The sequence below is a fragment of the Bos mutus genome, chromosome 20, assembly GCF_027580195.1.
Source record: "Bos mutus isolate GX-2022 chromosome 20, NWIPB_WYAK_1.1, whole genome shotgun sequence".
NCBI classification, from domain to species: domain Eukaryota; kingdom Metazoa; phylum Chordata; class Mammalia; order Artiodactyla; family Bovidae; genus Bos; species Bos mutus.
Genome location: NC_091636.1, coordinates 37464241 through 37484931, shown reverse-complemented (window position 1 = coordinate 37484931; position 20691 = coordinate 37464241). Strand labels below are relative to the sequence as shown.

At 40.8% G+C, this 20691-nt stretch overlaps 1 protein-coding gene across 2 annotated transcripts in view; it reads left to right on the top strand.

The window, feature by feature from the left end:
• The window catches only part of SLC1A3 (solute carrier family 1 member 3), an 80549-nt gene that overhangs the window by 17043 nt on the left and 42815 nt on the right, over nt 1–20691 (top strand). Inside the window, exons 1-2 of one of the 2 annotated variants that reach the window (XM_070357634.1) lie at nt 7990–8004; nt 8344–8445. Coding sequence is in view for 1 of the 2 variants with exons in the window: in XM_005906917.3 (XP_005906979.1) it covers nt 7867–8004 (138 nt within the window). In the remaining variant the exon portion in view is untranslated. Of the gene's footprint in view, nt 1–7866; nt 8005–8343; nt 8446–20691 lie in introns of those variants that run through there. The other variant, XM_005906917.3, reaches the window with a different exon arrangement.

Sequence of the window (20691 nt, the reverse complement as noted above, 5' to 3'; positions counted from 1 at the left end):
TCTTTCCTACCTTTGTGTACTGATGGTTTCCAAGGATTAAAATGTCTGCCCTGGAAAGAGAAGGCAGGCTACTTTAATGAATAAATTCTATTTAAGTTTAGTTAAATCATTCCATAAAAAAGGACTTGGTGTAACCATTTAAAAAAGTGACTTAATGCTTAATAACCATACTGTAGGACCCTCAGCAAGTCAGAGGATCTGTGGAAGGTTCCAAGATGTGCTGGGTACCTCTGCAGCATCTTCAGCAGATCAAAGCTTAGTACTCAGTTGCTTCTACGATTTAGAGATGCTTGAAGACCCAGAGGCCAGGTGCATTTGAGAACTGTCTTTGTGGCTGCTGCTACTGCTAAGTCGCTTCAGTCATGTCCAACTCAGTGCGACCCCATAGACCGAAGCCCACCAGGCTCCCCCGTCCCTGGGATTCTCCAGGCAAGAACACTGGAGTGGGTTGCCATTTCCTTCTCCAATGCATGAAAGTGAAGAGTGAAAGTGAAGTCGCTTAGTCATGTCCGACTCTTAGCGACCCATGGACTGCAGCCCACCAGGCTCCCCCGTCCATGGGATTTTCCAGGCAAGAGTACTGGAGTGGGGTGCCATTGAGAACTGTCTTTAGGCAGGCTAAATGGAAGAGAAGGTACATGGAGCACTCAGAAAGAAAGAGGCGGATATAGCTGAACTGGTTGTTGAGAGTGGAGTAGAATCAGTGTTGGCAATGGTTGGACTCTGGGGAATGGGATCAAATGTACCTAATATTTAGAAAGAATAATCCCTTCTTTCATCTACACTAGCTTGTCTCTTGTTCTCAGAACCTATATCATAAGTAGAGAAGCTATCTTGCTAGTTTTTTTCTAAATTATAATTTAGATTTTCTGAACTAGGCAGGATCCTACCTACCCTTGGAAATATTGTTGTATCAATACATGAGTAAATACATGAATTTAGCAATGAACTTGTAAAGCCAAGCTTATTCTTAAATTGTTGCTTGGAGGATATCTAAAATTCCTACTAGCTTGGTATGGTCAAATTCCAGAAGACCAAAGTGAGTTTCTCATGTTTACTGTGCATATTTTTTGTTACAATTGAATGACCAGTGTTTAAATGCATTTAAACAAAAGTCACAAAACATAATCAATACCAGTGTAAATTTGATTTGGAAGTAAGGTAAAAATTTTAAATATTTATTTATTTACATACTTATAAGATAAAGCATTTAAACTAGTAACAACCTTTATATGAATAAGTAGGAAAAAAACAGATATAACCAGAGCTTTTTATAATATCTATCTGCTGTTAATACTGCTGTATCAAATAATGCACAATGAAAATTGAAGTCAAATCCTTTACCCCAAACCAAGTTCCAGGAAGATTAAAGGTTCAATATTTTAAAACCAAGTGAACTATCTAAAAAGGAAAAATATATTAAAAATTTCTCAAACTTGGGAGGGAAATTAAGTTTATAACTCTTGAAAAGATCATCTAATAAAAAAGATGTGTAGATATTGTTTTATAAAGTAGAATACCTGTATATTTTAAGTAATAATATATGGCAAGTAAATTAGGAAAGTAGTTATAGCAAATACCATTTTAAATATAGGCAGAAAGTAACTATCTCTATTACATAAAGAATATATACCAAATATACACATACATACATAAACTCTTAAACTATCAAAATGTAATAAATGCTTGATGAAAATACAATTGAGGGAATGGTCAAGATCACTAAATATTAAGTAAATTCAAAAGAAAACAAATGTGCATACTATTTTCTCCTCTCATTCAAAAATTCTGCTTCTTTTAAACATTTTTGATAATGCTGTGTTCCTAGAGGTATAGGAAATAAGCCATCTTGTTCACTAATGAATTAAACTGCTGAGCTAACCCATTGAGAAAGCAGGTTGATAGCATGAATTGAGGTAGTCATACACTTTATTTTCTTGCAGTTTTATTGAGATATAATTGACATACAGCACCATGTAAGTTTAAGGTATACAGTGTGGGAATTCCCTGGCAACCCAATGGTTAGGACTCTGAGCTTTCACTGCTGAGAGACAGGATTCAATCTCTGGTCAGGAAACAAAGATTTCACAAGCCACACAGCTCGGCCCCATAACCCCCACAAAGATGTACAAGATAATAATTTGACTTATTGTTGTTCAGTCACTCAGTCGTGTCTGACTCTTTGCAACCCCATGGACTGCAGCACACCAGGCTTCCCTGTCCTTCATAATCTCGCAAAGTTTGCTCCAACTCATATCCATTGAGTCGGTGATGCCATCCAACCATCTCATTCTCTGTTGTCCCCCTCTCCTCCTGCCCTCAGTCTTTCCCAGCATCAGGGTCTTTTCTAGTGAGTTGGCTCTTCACATCAGGTGGCCCAAGTATTGGAGCTTCAGCTTCAACATCAGTCCTTCCAATGAATATTCAGGACTGATTTCCTTTAGGATTGACTGGTTTGATCTCCTTCCATCATGAAATGATTATCACAATAAGTTTGGTGAACATCCATTATCTTATAGATACAAAAATTGAAGAAACAGAATTTTTTTTTTCCTTATGATAACTCAAGATTTGCCCTTTTACCAGTTTTCATATATAAGTACAGCAGTGTTAATTTATCATGTTGTCCATTACATCCCTAGTATTTCTTTGTCTCCTGACTGGAAGTTTGTAGCTTTGACCACCTTCCTCTAATTCTTCCACCCACACCGTGCCTCATGTAACCACAATTCTGATCTCATTTTCCATGAGTTTGTTTTTGAAGTGAGATTGACCTACACCACTACGTTAGTTCCTGGTGTACAACATAGTGATTTAGTATTTCCATACATTTAAAAAGGTCCTCATGATAAGCCTAGTTACTATTTGTCATTCTACCAAAGATATTATATAATTATTGACTATATTACCCCACACTGTACATTTCATACCCATGACTCATTTATTTTGTAACTGCAAGCTTATACATCTTAATCTCTCTTACCTTAATCTCTCCTCTTCCCACCTGGTAGCCAGGTTCTTTAACGCACAGGTTCCCTCTCCCTGAACCACGCTAAGCGAAATATTCCTAGGAAAAAACCAGCCTTCATATATTCATAATGGAGTTTTTCATAAAGTAAAAAATGTGAAACAATAAAGTGACAACAACAAAAAACATTAGGTACATTTTGATACAATCATTAGATCTGTTATCATGAGGCTTAAAAGTGTTGTTTATAGTAACAGTATATGGAAAAGTGTTGTCTTCATGATTTCAATATATTTCACTCTGTATGGGAACATCCTGGGAGGAAACTCACAGAAGCACTAACAGTGGTTGTCTGCCCTACTGAAGAGGCAGGAGAATGAAATGTAGTCAGGAACAGGAGATCTGAGTCCAAATTGCCTGGGTTTAACTCCCAGCTCTGCCACTTTGGTGACTGTTTAACTTTGATATGGAAGAGCTATTGAAATTGGGCATGTTTTAAGTTCACTGTGATTAAATTTCTCTGTGAGTAAATTGGTGGTAAATTAGTACATAATTCCTGGGATTTTTTTTGAGGATTAAATATACTAATACAGGCCAGGAAAGGAAGGAGAAGGAAATGGCAACCCACTCCGGTATTCTTGCCTGGAAAACCCCATGGACAGAGGAACCGGCAAGCTACAGTCTATGGGGTCTCAAAAGAGTTGGATACTACTTAGTGACTAAATACAGGTAAAGCACTTAACAGAAATGTTTAGCAAATAGTAAGACCTCAATAAGCATCAGCTGCTGCTGCTAAGTCACTTCAGTCGTGTCCGACTCTGTGTGACCCCACAGACGGCAGCCCACCAGGCTCCCCCATCTCTGGGACTCTCCAGGCAGGAACACTGGAGTGGGTTGCCATTTCCTTCTCCAAGCATTAGCTATTTGCTGTTTAAATGGCAAAGTAAATAAAGCCAGGGTTTTGCTTGGACTTTTCTACCTTTTCCCAATCAACTTTTTATATCAAACATGTTACTGTTATACTGAGGGAAAGCAATAAATATTTTTCTGAAGGTCTTGAAAACTGGGTCAGCTGGATTTTCTAGTAAACATAGATTCAGCTCATAATTAGAATATCATAGATTCAGCTCATGATTGGGGTATCACAGTATGTAATCAAATGGATACTTCATTACTGCTAGAATCCAAGAATTGAAATTGGAAGTTATAGTAACAACTGAAATGAACTTTGTGTCTCATTTCATAAGAAGTTAGGATGGCTCAGTTTCCTTAAAGGAAAGATTGCTTCCTTTGGAAAAACTTGTGTCTACACAGTATTCACTTCCTCAACCTTTAGCCTCTAGACTACTCAGTACTTCTCTATAACTCACATGTTTTAGTAATAACAGTGCAAAATTTTTGAAAATATTCATAATAATGGAATAAGCACATTTTAGGGGTCAAGGGTTAGCAAATACCCTCTTCCAACAACAGAAGACTCTACACATGAGCATCACCAGACAGCCAACACCAAAATCAGATTGATTATATTCTTTGCAGCCAAAGATGGAGAAGCTGTATACAGTCAGCAAAAATAAGACCAGGAGCTGACTGTGGCTCAGATCATGAGCTCCTTATTGCCAAACTCAGACTTAAATTGAAGAAAGTAGGGAAAATCACTAGACCATTTAGGTATGACCTAAATCAAAACCCTTACGATTGTGCAGTGGAAGTGAGAAATAGATTTATGGGACTAGATCTGATAGACAGAGTACCTGATGAACTATGGATGGAGGTTTGGGACATTGTACAGGAGACAGGGATCAAGACCATCCCCAAGAAAAGGAATTGCAAAAAAGCAAAATGGCTGTCTGAGGAGGCCTTACAAATAGCTGTGAAAAGAAGAGAAGCGAGAAGCAAAGGAGAAAAGGAAAGATACACCCATTTGAATGTAGAGTTCCAAAGAATAGCAAGGAGAGATAAGAAAGCCTTCCTCAGTGATCTGTGCAAAGAAATAGAGGAAAACTAGAAAGACTAGAGACCTCTTCAAGAAAATTAGAGATACCAAGGGAACATTTCATGCAAAGATGGGCTCAATAAACGTCAGAAATGGCATGGACCTAATAGAAGCAGAAGATATTAAGAAGAGGGGGCAAGAATACACAGAAGAACTGTACGTAAAAGATCTTCACGACCCAGATAATCACGATGGTGTGATCACTGACCTAGAGCCAGACATCCTGGAATGCAAAGTCAAGTGGGCGTTAGGAAGCATCACTATAAACAAAGGTAGTGGAGGTGATGGAATCCCAGCTGAGCTATTTCAAATCCTGAAAGATGATGCTGTGAAAGTGCTGCACTCAATATGCCAGCAAATTTGGAAAACTCAGCAGTGGCCACAGGACTGGAAAAGGCCAGTTTTCATTCCAATCCCAAAGAAAGGCAATGCCAAAGAATGTTCAAACTACCACACAATTGCACTCATCTCACATGCTAGTAAAGTCAAGCTCAAAATTCTCCAAGCCAGGCTTCAGCAATATATGAACTGTGAACGTCCAGATGTTCAAGCTGGTTTTAGAAAAGGCAGAGGAACCAGAGATCAAATTGCCAACATCATCGAAAAAGCAAGAGAGTTCCAGGAAAACATCTATTACTGCTTTATTGACTATGCCAAAGCCTTTGACTGTGTGGATCACAACAAACTGTAGAAAATTCTGAAAGAGATGGGAATACTAGACCACCTGACCTGCCGCTTGAGAAATCTGTATGCAAGTCAGGAAGCAACAGTTAGAACTGGACATGGAACAACAGACTGGTTCCAAATAGGAGAAGGAGTACATCAAGGCTGTATATTGTCAGTCTGCTTATTTAACTTCTATGCAGAGTACATCATGAGAAACGCTGGGCTGGAAGAAGCACAAGCTGGAATCAAGATTGCCGGGAGAAATATCAATAACCTCAGATATGCAGATGACACCACCCTTATGGCAGAAAGTGAAGAGGAACTAAAGAGCCTGTTGATCAAAGTGAAAGAGGAGAGTGAAAAAGTTGGCTTAAAGCTCAACATTCAGAAAACTAAGATCATGGCATCCAGTCCCATCACTTCATGGCAAATAGACGGGGAAACAATGAAAACAGTGGCTGACTTTATTTTGGGGGGCTCCAAAATCACTGCAGATGGTGACTACAGCCATGAAATTGAAAGACGCTTGCTCCTTAGAAGAAAAGCTATGATCAACCTAGACAGCATATTAAAAAGCAGAGACTACTTTGCCAACAAAGGTCTGTCTAGTCAAGGCTATGGTTTTTCCAGTAGTCATGTATGGATGTGAGAGTTGGACTATAAAGAAAGCTGAGTGCCGACGAATTGATGCCTTTGAACTGTGGTGTTGGAGAAGACTCTTGAGAGTCTCTTGGACTGCAAGGAGATCCAACCAGTCCATCCTAGAGGAGATCAGTCCTAAGTGTTCTTTGGAAGGACTGACGGTGAAGCTGAAACTCCAATACTTTAGCCACCTGATGTGAAGAGCTGACTCATTTAAAAAGACCCTGATGCTGGGAAAGATTGAAGGCGGGAGGAGAAGGGGATGACAGAGGATGATATGATTGGATGGCGTCACTGACTCAATGGACATGGGTTTGGGTAAACTCTGGGAGTTGGTGATGAACAGGGAGGCCTGGCATGCTGTGGTCTGTGGGGTCGGGAAGTCAGACACAACTGAGTGCCTGAACTGAACTGAACTGAGGTGGAGTCAGGAAAGTTAATTAGGGAAAGGGGAGAGGGGATAAATTTATTCAGTACATTTGTTAATTTTTAAACATTTCCAATGGTATCATGCATAATTTGATTTGCATATAAAGTTAATAAATATTTAAAGATTCTATTTATTTATTTTTGGCTCCACCGGGTCTTCATTGCTTCGCTTGACTTTCTCTAGTTGTGGCAAGCGGGGGTTACACTCTAGTTGCAGTGTGCATGCTTCTCATTGCAGTGGCTTCTCACTGCAGAGCACAGGCTCTTGGGTGTGTGGGCTTCAGTAGTTGCAGCTCATGGACCTTAAAGCATGGGCTCGGTAGGTGTGGTATACAGCTTAGTTGCCCCTCAGCCTGTGGAATCTTCCTGGACCAGGGCTTGAACCCATGTTCCCTGCATTGGCAGACAGATTCTTAACCACCAGAGCACCACAGAGTACTTCATTTTGATATTTTTTAAAGTTCCAGGAGCAGAATCAAATTAAGGGAAAAATTGCTTTCTCTGTCCCCTATTATCCCCTAAGTTTTTCAGGGAAGATTTTTGGGAAAAGTGAAATCCTCTCCTGCCAGCAACTAGCAAGTCTGTACAGGATAGTTGCCAAGGCAATATCAGGACCACGTAGACAGAAAGTGTGGGGTGTAGATAGGGGGATGATGAAACTGGATTCACAGTGTGAGCGAGAGGAGTTTTTTTTTTTAATTGTAAAAAATAAAATTACACTACCCTTTATAAGTAGTTATGCCAGCAGTTCTAACATCTGTTGTTACAAAGGAACTTGAATATAATAAGCCTTTTCCCCCATATTGCCTTGTATATGGGGACACACTTTGTTTCCTAGATATGCCCCAGTCTTTATAACTTTGTCCTGGGCCATGTCAAAATTGGTTGCAAGTTAGACAAAGAAATTTTTCATTGGCTAAGACCAGGAACATTTTTTTCTCTAACTTCTCTGTGAAGCCCTGAATTCTGCCAGACCCTTTGAGATTATGGTTGAAAAGACAGGCAACACCCCTTGCAGCAAAGCAGCACAAATATTTGCTGCTTAAATAAATTGATTCTTGTTAGACAGGCATGATCACCAGCCAAATTCTTGCATATTTTTCTAAGCTTGTTACAGTTTCAAGAAAGGCTCAACTTTTCTTCCTTGTTTTTCTTTTTCCTTCAGGTACAATCCTTGGATTTACCCTCCGACCATACAGAATGAGCTACCGGGAAGTCAAGTACTTCTCTTTTCCTGGGGAGCTCCTGATGAGGATGCTACAGATGCTGGTGTTACCACTCATCATCTCCAGTCTCGTCACAGGTACCCTATGCAGTTTTGTTTTTTCATGTGTGCTTATTGCCAAAGATCGCTTAGAAAAACCAACGCTTTAGGTTTCTGCTGGATGCATGCTCTGTTCTAGAAAATAAAAGTCCCTTCAAAATGATGGAAAGGAGGCTTCAGTAATGCATGAATGATTATAACTCTCGTATTTTACCAATCACAAGAGGAAACGGATTTGAACCGCCACGTAATCTGGTCTGCCTCACTATGCAAGAGGCACCCTGCTAGACACTACACCACCAGCCTTCTCTGCCCACAGCGATGTAGTTGACAACAGCGTACAACAGGTCTGTTTTCTCACCCTCTTATCCCACCCAGATAACATCTGGTTGGACAGCCTATTAGCTATTGATGCAAGAATGCTTGTTCTCAGAGCCACCACGACTTGAGCGGGAGCCTTCTTGGAAGCCTCATCAAGAGGTAATGCCCACGACACACTCACCAACTCTCCTGCCACCAACACTGTATCTTTTCCTGGTGAACCCGCATGACTTCTCCATTGTCCCCCACCCCCGTTGCCTTTTACGCTGGTGGGAGAATGGGGAGGGGGTGGGAGATTTCCCCATCCAGACACTTTGTCAGTTGACACATGGATTGTCGAGGCATGGAAGCTTGGCAGGATAGGATTCTTATTCTCTATGAACGTGAAATAACGATTTACGCCTGCGCGGGAAATGGTTTAAGAGTACATGTGATTGGTGAATACGAACAGAGCTAAAAATTTCAGAAAAATGTTGCTGTACGTTCCTCCCTGCCCACTGTTCTCTTTCCCCACAGCACATCTCTGACTTGGAGAAGGAATATCCGTAGACACTACCCCCAGCAGGATGGTTTCTGGGTTTGTAGCTCAAGCCCAGACCTCAGGTATTACTAGCCCTGTTTTCTTTTCCGTCCTTGGCTTACTGTCCACCCTTAGGCAGATCATTCTGTGAGCTGGCTCTCAGCATCTTTTCACCTCCCAGGGAGTTCGCAAGGATGTTTATAATCTCCTTTCAAGATCTCTGTGTAAAAAGAACTCCATAGAACAACTCGAAAGTCTTGAGGCAAGATTCTGACTGCTTCATGCCTTGGAGGGCTGGCCATTACTTGGAACAGAAACTACGTCAGTTTCTTTTTTTTCCCAATGCCTTGCAGATCTCTGCTGGCTTCTACTTGCCCAGGTCTTCAAACAAGTGATTGCATGTACATAAAGCTCCCAATGGAGGATGAGTTGCCCATAAAACAGTCAAGTAGACAGGATGATTTGGGGCACATGTTTTTGAAACTGGTCTGGCCCATTGCTGACCAGAGGTAATCATAGCCGGCCACGATTCTTAGCAGAAAAGCTACTACATTCATACTGAGGTGAGGGCACGTCCTCATTATGCATTTGCTGCCATTTTTCTGGGAAGCAAGTTCTTGCAGCAAGCACTCAGAGGACAGAACTCATATCCGCCATTTTGTTTAGTGGAACAGGGAGTCCCTTCCCACCACCCTGTGGCTGGAGTCGGAATTGAGTCCCTGCAGTTTTCCTGGATGCAAACTGAGGGTCTTGTGCTCCTTTATGCTCTCTCTTCAGTGGTGAGGCCAGTGTTTAGAGGTTTCTGCTTTCTGATAATTGTGCTTTAAAAAAAAAACCCACTGTGTTACCCTTTGTAAGAGGAGAGCCCTTGTTCAGTACAACTAGAGAAAATATTCGTCCCCTTTAGCAATCCTTTGAAGTAGAACTCCCTAGTGTTTTCTCATACTTAATACATCAACTTTGTTGCAGGAATAAGACCTTTGGTTGAGTAATTTTTCAGGGAAAAAACAACAACAACACTAAGAGGCAGTCCCTCTGCTTGGTTAAAAAGAAACTGTGTGTAAACCTTGGAGAAATTATCAACATTTATGATACTGGTGTTAAAGAGAAAGGAATTTTAAACCTTGAACAACCAGTATAAAATGAACCTTAAAAGGTAACCTAATTGCAAGTTGGGAATGCCACCACTTGGAACCATTACAAGAGTCTCAGTTCTTTTCTAGGACTGTTAAGGCAAGGGACATAATTACGTTTGCTAAAGATCTTTTCAAGGTGTTAGTCTCAAAGGAATAATTTCTAAGCTACATGATAATTTAGATACTTATGATCAATTGGAATGAATGATAGATTCAATAAGAATTTCTTTCATGATTTGAAGTGCTGTGATTCTAAACCAAAGCAGGGTGTGATCCAGTGTAAATAAAGAGGTCCCCTTTGGGGACTTTTGCAAATTACACATACACAAGAGGATCTCTGTGTGTGTTGGGAAGCATTACTGGAGAATGTATCCGGAGAGGACAAAGTAAGGGCCCAATATTTTAGAACGGAAAAGCAAGCTCAAATGCCTCCAGTGGCCAAGCAGGTGAGGGATCTTTATATATGAAGTTGCCCTTTCAGGCTCCTTTTTGTTTTCCTACTTGATAGAGTCATGGATACAGGGAAATATTTCTCTTCAGTGGGAGAGGTAGCAGGGATGAGTATGATGATAAATGGAAAGTGACCCACTGCAGAACAGTGTAGACAAAGGGAGGGAAGGAGGTGATTATGACCTGAAAGCTATCAACTCCATCCAGTTGTTGCCATGTGTCAACAAGGGCCAAATCTTCCAATTTTTCCAAAGAATCCAGAAATCCAAAAATTGATAAGAACCTAGATTTTTTTTAAATTTATTTATTTTTGGCTGTGCTGGGTCTTTTTTGCTGTGCACAGGCTTTCTTTAGTTGAAGTGAGCAGGCTTCTCATTGCAATGGCTTCTCTTGTTGCGAAGCACAGGCTCTAGAGCATGGGCTAAGTAGCTGTGGCACACAGGCTTAGTTGCTCCACAGCATGTGGGATCTTCCTGGACCACGGATTGAATTCATGTCTCTTGCATGGACAGGCAGATTCTTAACCACTGGACCACTAGGGAAGTCCAGAACCTAGCTTTTTTTAAACACTGACATAGGTAACAGAACAAAACAGTGAAAGCCAAACAAAGCACATCTGCAGGCTCAGTCCAACACTTGAGCCACCAATACTGGAACTCAGGTTTCAGTGTCGGTGCTATTAATTATAAGAATGCACTGACAGACTTGTGCATGCATCAGCCTATTCCCAGGTTTCATATGTTACCTTATTCCACGGTTGGTAGTTCCTTGTCAAAGCTTAGCTTAACATGGAATCAGCTACTGAACGCCACTAAACAAGCAACTGTTGGAAAATCTCTCCATCTTCTGTGTTATAAATGTGTTGTGTCCTGGCCGTGCTGGCCTTTTCGGCCCCCATCAGGAATATGAGAACTCAGCACTCTTTAAGTTCAAAAGTCCCAGGGTCTGTGCAGACAGAACTTGGAATGCATGAAACCCTTACTGCATTGCCTGCATTTGGCATTTTGTTTCAGAAGGTTCTGCATGTTGTTTTTCCTTCAATTAATTAATTAATATATTTTAGGCTGTGCTGGGTCGTCGTTGCTGCACTGGCTTTTCTCTGGTTGTGGAGAAACCTTGGGTGCAGCGTGCAGGTTTCTCACTGTTGTGGCTTCTCTTGTGGAGCACGGGCTCTAGGGTGCATGAGCTTCAGTGTTGTGGCAGCTGGGCTCAGGGTCGCGGCAGGTGGGCTCAGTAGCTGCAGTTCCTGGGCCCTAGAGCACAGGCTCAGTGGCTGTGGCTCACTGGCTCTAGAGTGCGTGGGCTTGTGTACGCGGGCTCTAGGCACTGGGTTGGTAGTTGTGGCACACGGGCTTAGTTGCTCCATGGCATGTGGGATCTTCCCGGAGCAGGGATCCAACCTGCAACTCTTGCACCTGCAGGCAGATTCTTGACCAATGAGCCACCAGAGAAGCCTGGTTCTAAATGTTTTTAATCACATTTAAACTCTGAGAAATTTAAGTTAGATTTTCACCCTTGGAACATCCTTCTTGGTGAATTGTGGCACTAGAGACCCTGGAAGCCATGGTCTCCTTTTCTCAAATTTGACATTTCAGTCCTTCCTAACATCCTTGGTATGTATTAGCATTCCAGAAGCTGCCAGAGAGAAGCCGGGAGAAAGCCTAACGGCTACATTTGTACTCAAGTACCTATTTTTTTGGACAAAAGGAATACAACTGTGCCAACATACCACACAATAAAATGGGGAGTTGGCACCAATTTCTATTGATTTGGTCAAGATAGGCAGCCAGACTAGATATTTCATGCCAGAAACATGAGTTGGTTTGACTGACTTAACCCTGATTAAATTCACTAGATAATAGTTAAACTCCATTTCAGGTTGCTCTGTATAGACATAGCTACCACCTCACTTCCTCCTTACTTTGGAATCTTTTCAGAAAACTCGTGCTTTATTTTCTCATTCTGAATGTGCATTCCTTCTCAATCTCTTACCCTGCAAGAAATCTCCTGTGTCTCCAGTTTTCTGGAAGGTGAAAGCATCCCTTTTGACAAACGATCTTCCAAATCTGTAGACCCGTGAATTCAGTGAAATATAGGACTTCAGTATAGGTGAAGCCAACAAGCTCCACTCAGCAAAGGGCTCCCTTACTTGAGAAAACAGAAGTAGAGACAGTAAATGGTAAACCTCAAAATATGGCCCCTTATTGTCAAAGGAAAGACAGCTACAATAAGAATGATCTCAAATTTTGTCATTTCATTTAACACGAGAGGGCAAGCAATGAGCTAGACGATTCTTGGTTCTTGGACATATGAAGGTTTTGTGAAGGTCTTGCAAAAATGAAAGCCAAAACACATAAGACAAATTTACTATTTTAAATGATACACTGTCATAGCTGAGGGGTATCACTGAGGCTTGATGAAATACTCCAGGTGCTTATGTACAAGAAAAGGGAGAGCAGATTTCTTTCCTTTTCCCCCCTACACATACATTTCACTGAAGAAGGAAATATATCTATCTCTGGTGGGGAGGAGTGTCTTTGAGCCTCCTTTTCATTCTCTTTCATTCCTCCTTTCATTCTCAGCTGTAAAATGAATTCATTCATGGTATCTGTGTCATGGATCTGTTCTGAGGATTTGTGCTTGGCACACAGTTCAGTTCAGTTTAGCTCAGTTGTTTCCCACTCCTTGTGACCCCATGGACTGCAGCACGCCAGGCCTCCATGTTCATCACCAGCTCCTGGTGTTCACCCAAACCCATGTCCATTGAGTCAGTGATGCCATCCAACCATCCCATCCTCTGTCATCCCCTTCTCCTCCCGCCTTCAATCTTTCCCAGCATCAGGGTCTTTTCAAATGAGTCAGCTCTTCACATCAGGTGGCCAAAGGACTGGAGTTTCAGCTTTAATGTCAGTCCTTCCAATGAATATTCAGGACTGAATTCCTTTAGGATGGACTGGTTGGATCTCCTTGCAGTCCAAGGGACTCTCAAGAGTCTTCTCCAATACCACGGTTCAAAAGCATCAATTCTTTGGTGCTCAGCTTTCTTTATAGTCCAACTCTCACATCCATACATGACTACTGGAAAAACCATAGCCTCGACTAGACGGACCTTTGTTGGCAAAGTAATGTCTCTGCTTTTTAATATGCTGTCTAGGTTGTACGTGCTCAGTTACTGGTAGCTACTGGTGGTAAGGATAGCAGCAGTAAGAGCTGTCCTGGTCCACACAGTATAAGTGAAAATTCTAGAACAAGAAGAGAGAGCTTCAGCTTAGGGGCATATAACTAAGCCTCCAGATTCCTTACATTTTATTTGTCTGTGGTCTTCACAGTGATCATTTTCCTATTAAAGGTTGATTAAAGAAACCATGAAGTTAATCAAGTAGCAACTGGGGGCCAGGGAGAATTCCTTCCTGTCCACTGGAAAGGATTGGTTTCTTCCCTGCAATGTGGAATGGGATGACCTTATTACTGCTGCATCATTCTAAATATTATCATTGGTTATACAACTGCCCAGTCGTTACTGAGCAACGAGGCCCCAGTGTGCAGCACCCTGGAATCCACAGGGCAGCAAAATCTACTTGCTGCTTATAGGCCACAAGCGGAGCCTTCCTGGCTAATCAAAAGTTGGACAAGTGGAGTCTGTCTCGACACAATGCTTGGCAACCTCGAAGCAAGCCACCCAGAAAGAAACTTTGGCCCAGTTCATTTGAAGCCAACAGGTTGGCCCCGCTTCATTTTCTCTCTAGATCTGTTGACAAACATGGGGAGGGAGGCTGAATTACATCCACAGAGACAGAGAGATTGTAAGATATAATAGAAAGACCCACCTGAGGGCTGAAGAGATCACCTGGCTCTTTTTTTTGGCATCCTGTAGAAAGGAAATCTCGGAAACTAAATGCTCTTTATTTATTTTTAGTAAATTTGGGTTTTGTTAAAAGGTAGACCAAATTATTTAAGTCTAGCTGTCCCAGAAAATATCTACCTTTCCATCACAAATAATTTCATTCAATAAGCACTTGAATTTTTTTTTTCTTTTTTTTAATGTACCAGCCACTTTTCTAGGACATGAGGATGACACAGAACTTCCCTGGCAGTCCAGTGGTTAAGCCTCTCGCTTCCACTGCAGGGGGTACAGGTTCGATCCCTGGTCGCCAAAGTAGGATCCCGAATGCTTCAAGGCACAGGCCAAAAAAAAAAAATTTTTTTTTTTTTAATGAGAAAGACAAAATCCCTGACTTCAGGAGTTCAGAGTCCGGTGGGCGATAGACTTGCAGTGGCAGTGTCATGGACGGGGACAGTGACGCAGGGAGGAAGAGCCCAGGAAGGGACAAAGTTGAGACTGAGTAGCCCCAGGCCAGCTGTACTCCCCAGTTTTCAGGCTCCCTCGTCAGGAAGCGACTCTACTAGCAGAGAAGAAGTTGTTTAGGTTGTTGTTCTCCTTACACTTGGCTCACCATTAAATGCTGCAAGAGCCGGAGGTTGGGCCCTGGGCAGCTCCCAGCAAAAGTAACCCTGGGATGTGTGGCCACACAGAGGGAAGAGGACCCTGACGGGATTTCAGCCACAGAAACTCCCTTTGGGAGCAGAGCCTCTCTCTCGGCTCTCAGTGGGGCATGCAGGAGATTGGGTCCCTCTGAGCTGGATGGCAGGGAGAGGACATGCTGTGCATTCCAGCGCCCAGAGTGGCAGCCCCCTCCCCTGCACCCCGGAAGGCGGCCCGCAGCCGCTGCCTGAAAGTTTTGTGTGTCCATGGTCCAAACTTAAGTTGAACTTGTCTCCTGTGAGGTCCAGGGAGAAATAGAGGATGACAGTTCGGACGGTGTCAGGAAAGCACTTGAGCACAGCCTCGAATTTTTCTGCCAGTTCTTCTCAGATGCCCAGTCCTCCTAGGCCCTTCGCCAACCTGGTTGCCTTCCACATCCCCTTGTGTTCCCAGAGTTGAACCCAGTGTTCAGGTGTCACATGACCAGGTCAGGGCAGTCACTGGGCCCAGTCCTCTGCTCATACCGACTGGGGTGGGTCAGCTGTCATAAGGTGCAACAGACCCCTGGCTCAGAGGGGTTCAGCCTGTGGTCACCTAACTCCTCAGAAATGAAGTTTGTGGAGAAGTACGACTGAGCGACTGAACTGAACTGAGCTGAAACCCATTGTAAATCAAGGAAGATCTATATTAACAATGCCAAGGGGGAACTTGTTGCCTGTCCTAAAGAAGCTAATAGTTTATTGGATTGTACATTTTGGTGATCAAATGCCATGCATGAAAAGAAACGGTAGAAAAAAGAAAGAGATAAGAAAGAAGGTAGAGCTGAATTTGGAAGTCCTGCCTCTGTTTTCACTAACTTTGTAAACTTTAGTAATTGCTTAAACTTTCTAAGCTTTAGTTTTACTAACTTGAGAAGTTAACCAAATATTCTGCCTGCAACATATGGTTCGTAAGAGATTTATATGAGAAAAATAAATGTTATAAAAAAAAAATCAAACAGTTCTTGAAAAATCAGAAGCCCCAGGCTCAAGGCTTTCCTAGAAAGCTTAGGCTTCTATGACTTGGGAATTCTTATCTGTGAAATTTCAGCAGCTTCAAGGTAGGTAGCCTACAGTTTTGATCAGTTCCTGCTTGTAAGACATTTTTTAACGTTTCTTTAATTAAAAAAAAAAAAAAAAAGATTTAAAACTTCTTTTAAAGTTAAATTATTCTCTAAGAAAAATAAGATCCCCGCCCCACCCCATCCCTACCCCCACCCCCAACCCCAGCTTATATTAATTTGGTATTAATCTGGTAATTTCTTTCAAACCACTCTGAAACTGCAGGTCTGTGGACAGTGCTGAAAACAGATGCTTTTATTCTGCTGATATGATAATGGTTTTCAGTAGAGCGAGGATGAATCTGACTGGAGATTTGTGCTTAAGGACACACACAGACACCCAGTTTATTAACTCTGATTTGAATGGATTTCTGCTAGGAAAACTGCTTACCTTGAAAGTGACTGGGAAAACTGCCTTCCGTTATAAATTATGCATGTCTCATAAAGCCGAGTAAAACGGTGCTGGAGTATCTGCCAGCAGAAAGAGACGGAGATAGAGACAGAAAGAGACAAGATTCTATAGCTGGATAAGGCTTTCTGTGACAATGTCATGGATTGTGTGTCTTCAGGGGATAGTACCCCTTCTTCTGTTTGTTCAGTGTTTAGTGGATATTTCATGATAAGCAGAAAGAAGGCTTTTGGGGGTGATGATATTTTCTGCTGAAGGATGGATCTGCTGGAATGATCCAGCCAATTTTGAGCCTGTGTAGAATCTAGCTTCCCGAGTCTTGTATTTGTGCAAATTCGTTTCTCTAGGCAAGATAAACTTCTTTTTAGCTTCTTCACAGAAGATCTTTACAAAAATCCCAGATGGAAGCCAGTTTACTACCCATGATTGCAACTGTTTTGCTAGCCCAGCAACATCTACATTTTCAGTTAAGACTGCTTTCAGATGTGCATTTCCTGGACTCCCATGTATGGGGAAATAGGTTTTGCCGTCTTTGTTTAATTTGTTAAACAATTACTTGAGTTTTCATCTGAGTTTTTCTCGGAGGGAAGAAACTTCCCCTAAATTACCAAGGGGGTTTCCTCTCAGAGCGCTGGATGAAGGGAGGCCAGTGTCTGAGCTCTGTGATGCTGGGGGCAAGTAAACAAGTCAGAAGAAGTTCTTGGCTAACCATTTAGAAAGAGTTTTAGAAGGAAGAACAAGGTGGCAAGATGATTGCAGACTTTCTAGATTCAGCCTGTTGAAATGACATTTATATTACCAGGACTTGTCAGTGTGGTTGAGGGAGAATATAAATACATAATCTTGTCTGCAGTACCCTTAGATCCCCTCCCCCACCTATACTCCTTCCCACCATTGGATTATTTTGAAGCAAATACCAGAACACATAAGACAGGAATGATACTTTAAGATAATTTTAACTTGTTTCATGTTTCCATAATGTCCTACCCCGCCACCCCCGCACACACACACACACCAAGAGCTGTCCTTCACTTAAAAAAAGTATTGCCAACCCAGTTCTTTCCTTTTGTGGTGCAAACTTCCCTGCCACTGCTTACAGTAATTACCAAAATCTGCTTCCAGAGAGCATGATACATCTCTGGTATAAGATGATGCAATAAAATGTTGATGCTATGGAATTTGGGGACACAATTTTTCACTGAAGCACAATACAAGTATGTCTGTGCACACATAACTTTGTGTGTTTTGTCCAAAGTTCTTCCAACTCTGAAAAGTACTCTGGTCTGACTGTTGCCTCTACTCTTTGTAATTTACAGCTTTTCCAGAATTTCTTTCTGTACTTTATGGTATCTTACATAGATTATTTCTAGTTAAGCTATAATTTGAACACATTGTTCTCAGAGGAATTTGTGCTAAGAGCTGAAGTTTCAATTATTTTAGAACTAACTTTCCTAAAGAATATCGCAAAATTTTCCTGAGTTGGTGCATACCATAAAATCCTTAATATCAGCATACCTTACCTACACACTAAGTATTTTGGAGTTTGGGAAAGAATGAATACTTACATATGTATGGCTGAGTTGCTTTGCTGTGTACCTGAAATTATCACAACATTATGAATTGTCTATACTCAATATAAAATAAAAAGGTTTGTTTTTTTAAAAAAAAAGATGGAAACATTAATAGCTTCTATACTAGAATCTTATAACTTTCATACTAGAATCTTGCCTTCTTTTTTATTTTAGAATAGAATTTGGTAGTCTTATCTTGGGACCTATGCTTAATGACATATCTGAAAGCATTCCTTTGGCATACTTAGGCTTAAAGCCAGGCATTAATGTAGTAGTTCTTAAACATATTTAAGAATAACAAACTGGAAACTCATAACACTCTCATGGGTATATTCAAAATGTTTACTTATTGAATGATGTAGGAATACGTTTACTGTAAGAAAATATGACTCTTATGCAGTATAGGAACAAAACTATAAAGCGTATTTCCACAAATAGTATAAGCTATTAAACGAAAGCATGATTGACAGTTGCAAAGTTTGTAATATCATTTAGGTATTCATAATTTTTAAGTCATTTTTCTGCTAGCATTCACATAAGTAGAGGCAAGAAATACTGAAGAAAAATTTATAGTGAAAAATCAAAAGAATTCGGTCTACTGACTTTATTCATTTTTTTCCCTCTGAATTGGGCATGTGGCATCATTATCTGATCTTAGCAGAAAACAGATGTTTTATGGGAAAGTGACTGACGTCACTCTATAATTTCCCATTAAATAAACATCTGAACACTAACTTAACAGCTAGCAAGTGAGGTCAAGTGCCTGAAAAGTGCTGTATACACCACAGAAGCACATTTTGCATCTGTGAAAGATGGATGTGTAGCAGTGTGTATCAGACTTTCAACTGCTAGGAACATCCTGGTTGCCAAACTTAGCCTCTGTCACTACTTTCCCTTGTTCTTTGGAATGATAGAAGCCTATTTTACAATAGAAAGAGAGAGGTTTTTATTTATATGATGTTCCTAAAATTATTTCTTGGTATTGGTAGACTTAGGTTTATCTTATTTCAAGGTGCTTTTAATTTTTTTAACAGTTCTGCTGAAATGTAACTCACACACATACGATTTACCCCTATTGTGTATAATTCAATGGTTTTTAGTGTATTCGTGAAGTTGTGCATCCATCATCACATTAAAATTTTAGAACATTATTATTACCCCCTGAAAAAAAACCCACACTCCATAGCCATCACCCCCCCCCCAATTACCCCATTCCTCCAGCCCTATGCAAACACCAAACTATTGCCTTTCTCTCTGCGCCTGTCTATCCTGGAGATTCCATATAAATGGAATGCATGGTCCTTTGTTACTAGTTCTTTCAGAGTTCATCCTTGTTGCTGTGCATGTTCGTGTCTCAGTCCCTTTTATGGCCAAATGATATTTTGTTTTCTGAACATCCCATACTTTATTTATCATTCATTACTTGGTAGACTTCAGGGATTTTGTCTGTTACAGGCAGGGTGCTCTTATGAATAATGCTGCTGTAAACTTTCGTGGGCCGATGTTTTCATTTCTCTTGGGTATATACCTCAGACTGGAACTCCTGGGACATGATAATTCTCCTTAAAACTCTGGAAGAACTGCCAGACTGTCTTGTACTACTTGTACCATCTTATCCCCACCAGCCGCATGCTGGGGTTCCAGTTTGTCTACATTCTTGCCAACACTAACCATGTCTTTCTTGGTTTGTTGGGTTTTTTTGTTGTTGTTTAACTTTTACCTATAAAAGATGTATGTTTTAGGTAAAACTTTTGAAGTCGTAAGATATGTAATTTCTGTATTATAACTAAATTTTACATTTCAAAAAAGATAAAGTTCAAATATTACATCTTTGGTTGTACTAAAATAATTGCTGAAATCCTTTAAAATGTATGTGGACTCATCAATTACAACTTTTTGTTTGTATTAATTTCTTTATAGTGAATACAAATCAACTTAACTAAAAAAATAAGACAGGTGACACAGCAATGTGACTATACTTAACACCACTCAACTGCACATCTGAAAATAGTTAAGGTGGTACATTTCATGATACATGATCTTAAACACAAACATTTTTTAAAATAAGGTAGATGTAATTTTTTTCTGGTTTTTTATTTTTAACTGGAGGATAATTGCTTTACAATATTGTATTGGTTTCTGCTATACATAAACATGAATCAGCCATAGGTGTATATATGCCCCCTCCCTCTTGAACCTCCCTCTCACCTTCCACTCCAAAAATATGATTTTTTAAGTCAATCGTTTGAAGCATAGTTGCTTTATAATGTTGTGTTAGTTTCTATTGTATAGCAAAAATTAATCAGTCATACAAGATGTGCTATTTTAATATTAGTTCTTTTGAAAGAGACGTTCTAAATATTTGTCTAAATATTCTAAATATTTGTTTTATTAATCTAATCTACCACCGCTACAGTTTTTATACACAGCTTTCAAAGGACATCTGCTTTAGTCAGATAGCTTTCTCCCTGCGCCTGGATTTACATTTGGAAACAGCAGTATAGATGCTTGGGTTATCCAGAATGTTAAAATCTCTCCAAACTGAGACATTCTTCAACGGCCCCTGTGGTTTCCCTGAGGTGGTTGGGGGTGAGTGTGGGGGTGGGGAAGAGACAGACTAAAGCCAGAGATCCTCTGGATTCCTCCAAGGAATGTAGATGTTAAGACTGGAGTGCTGACACAAATCTCACTGGTATGAAGTGATTTTTATGAGCTGCTTCAGTGGCCTGGTACATCT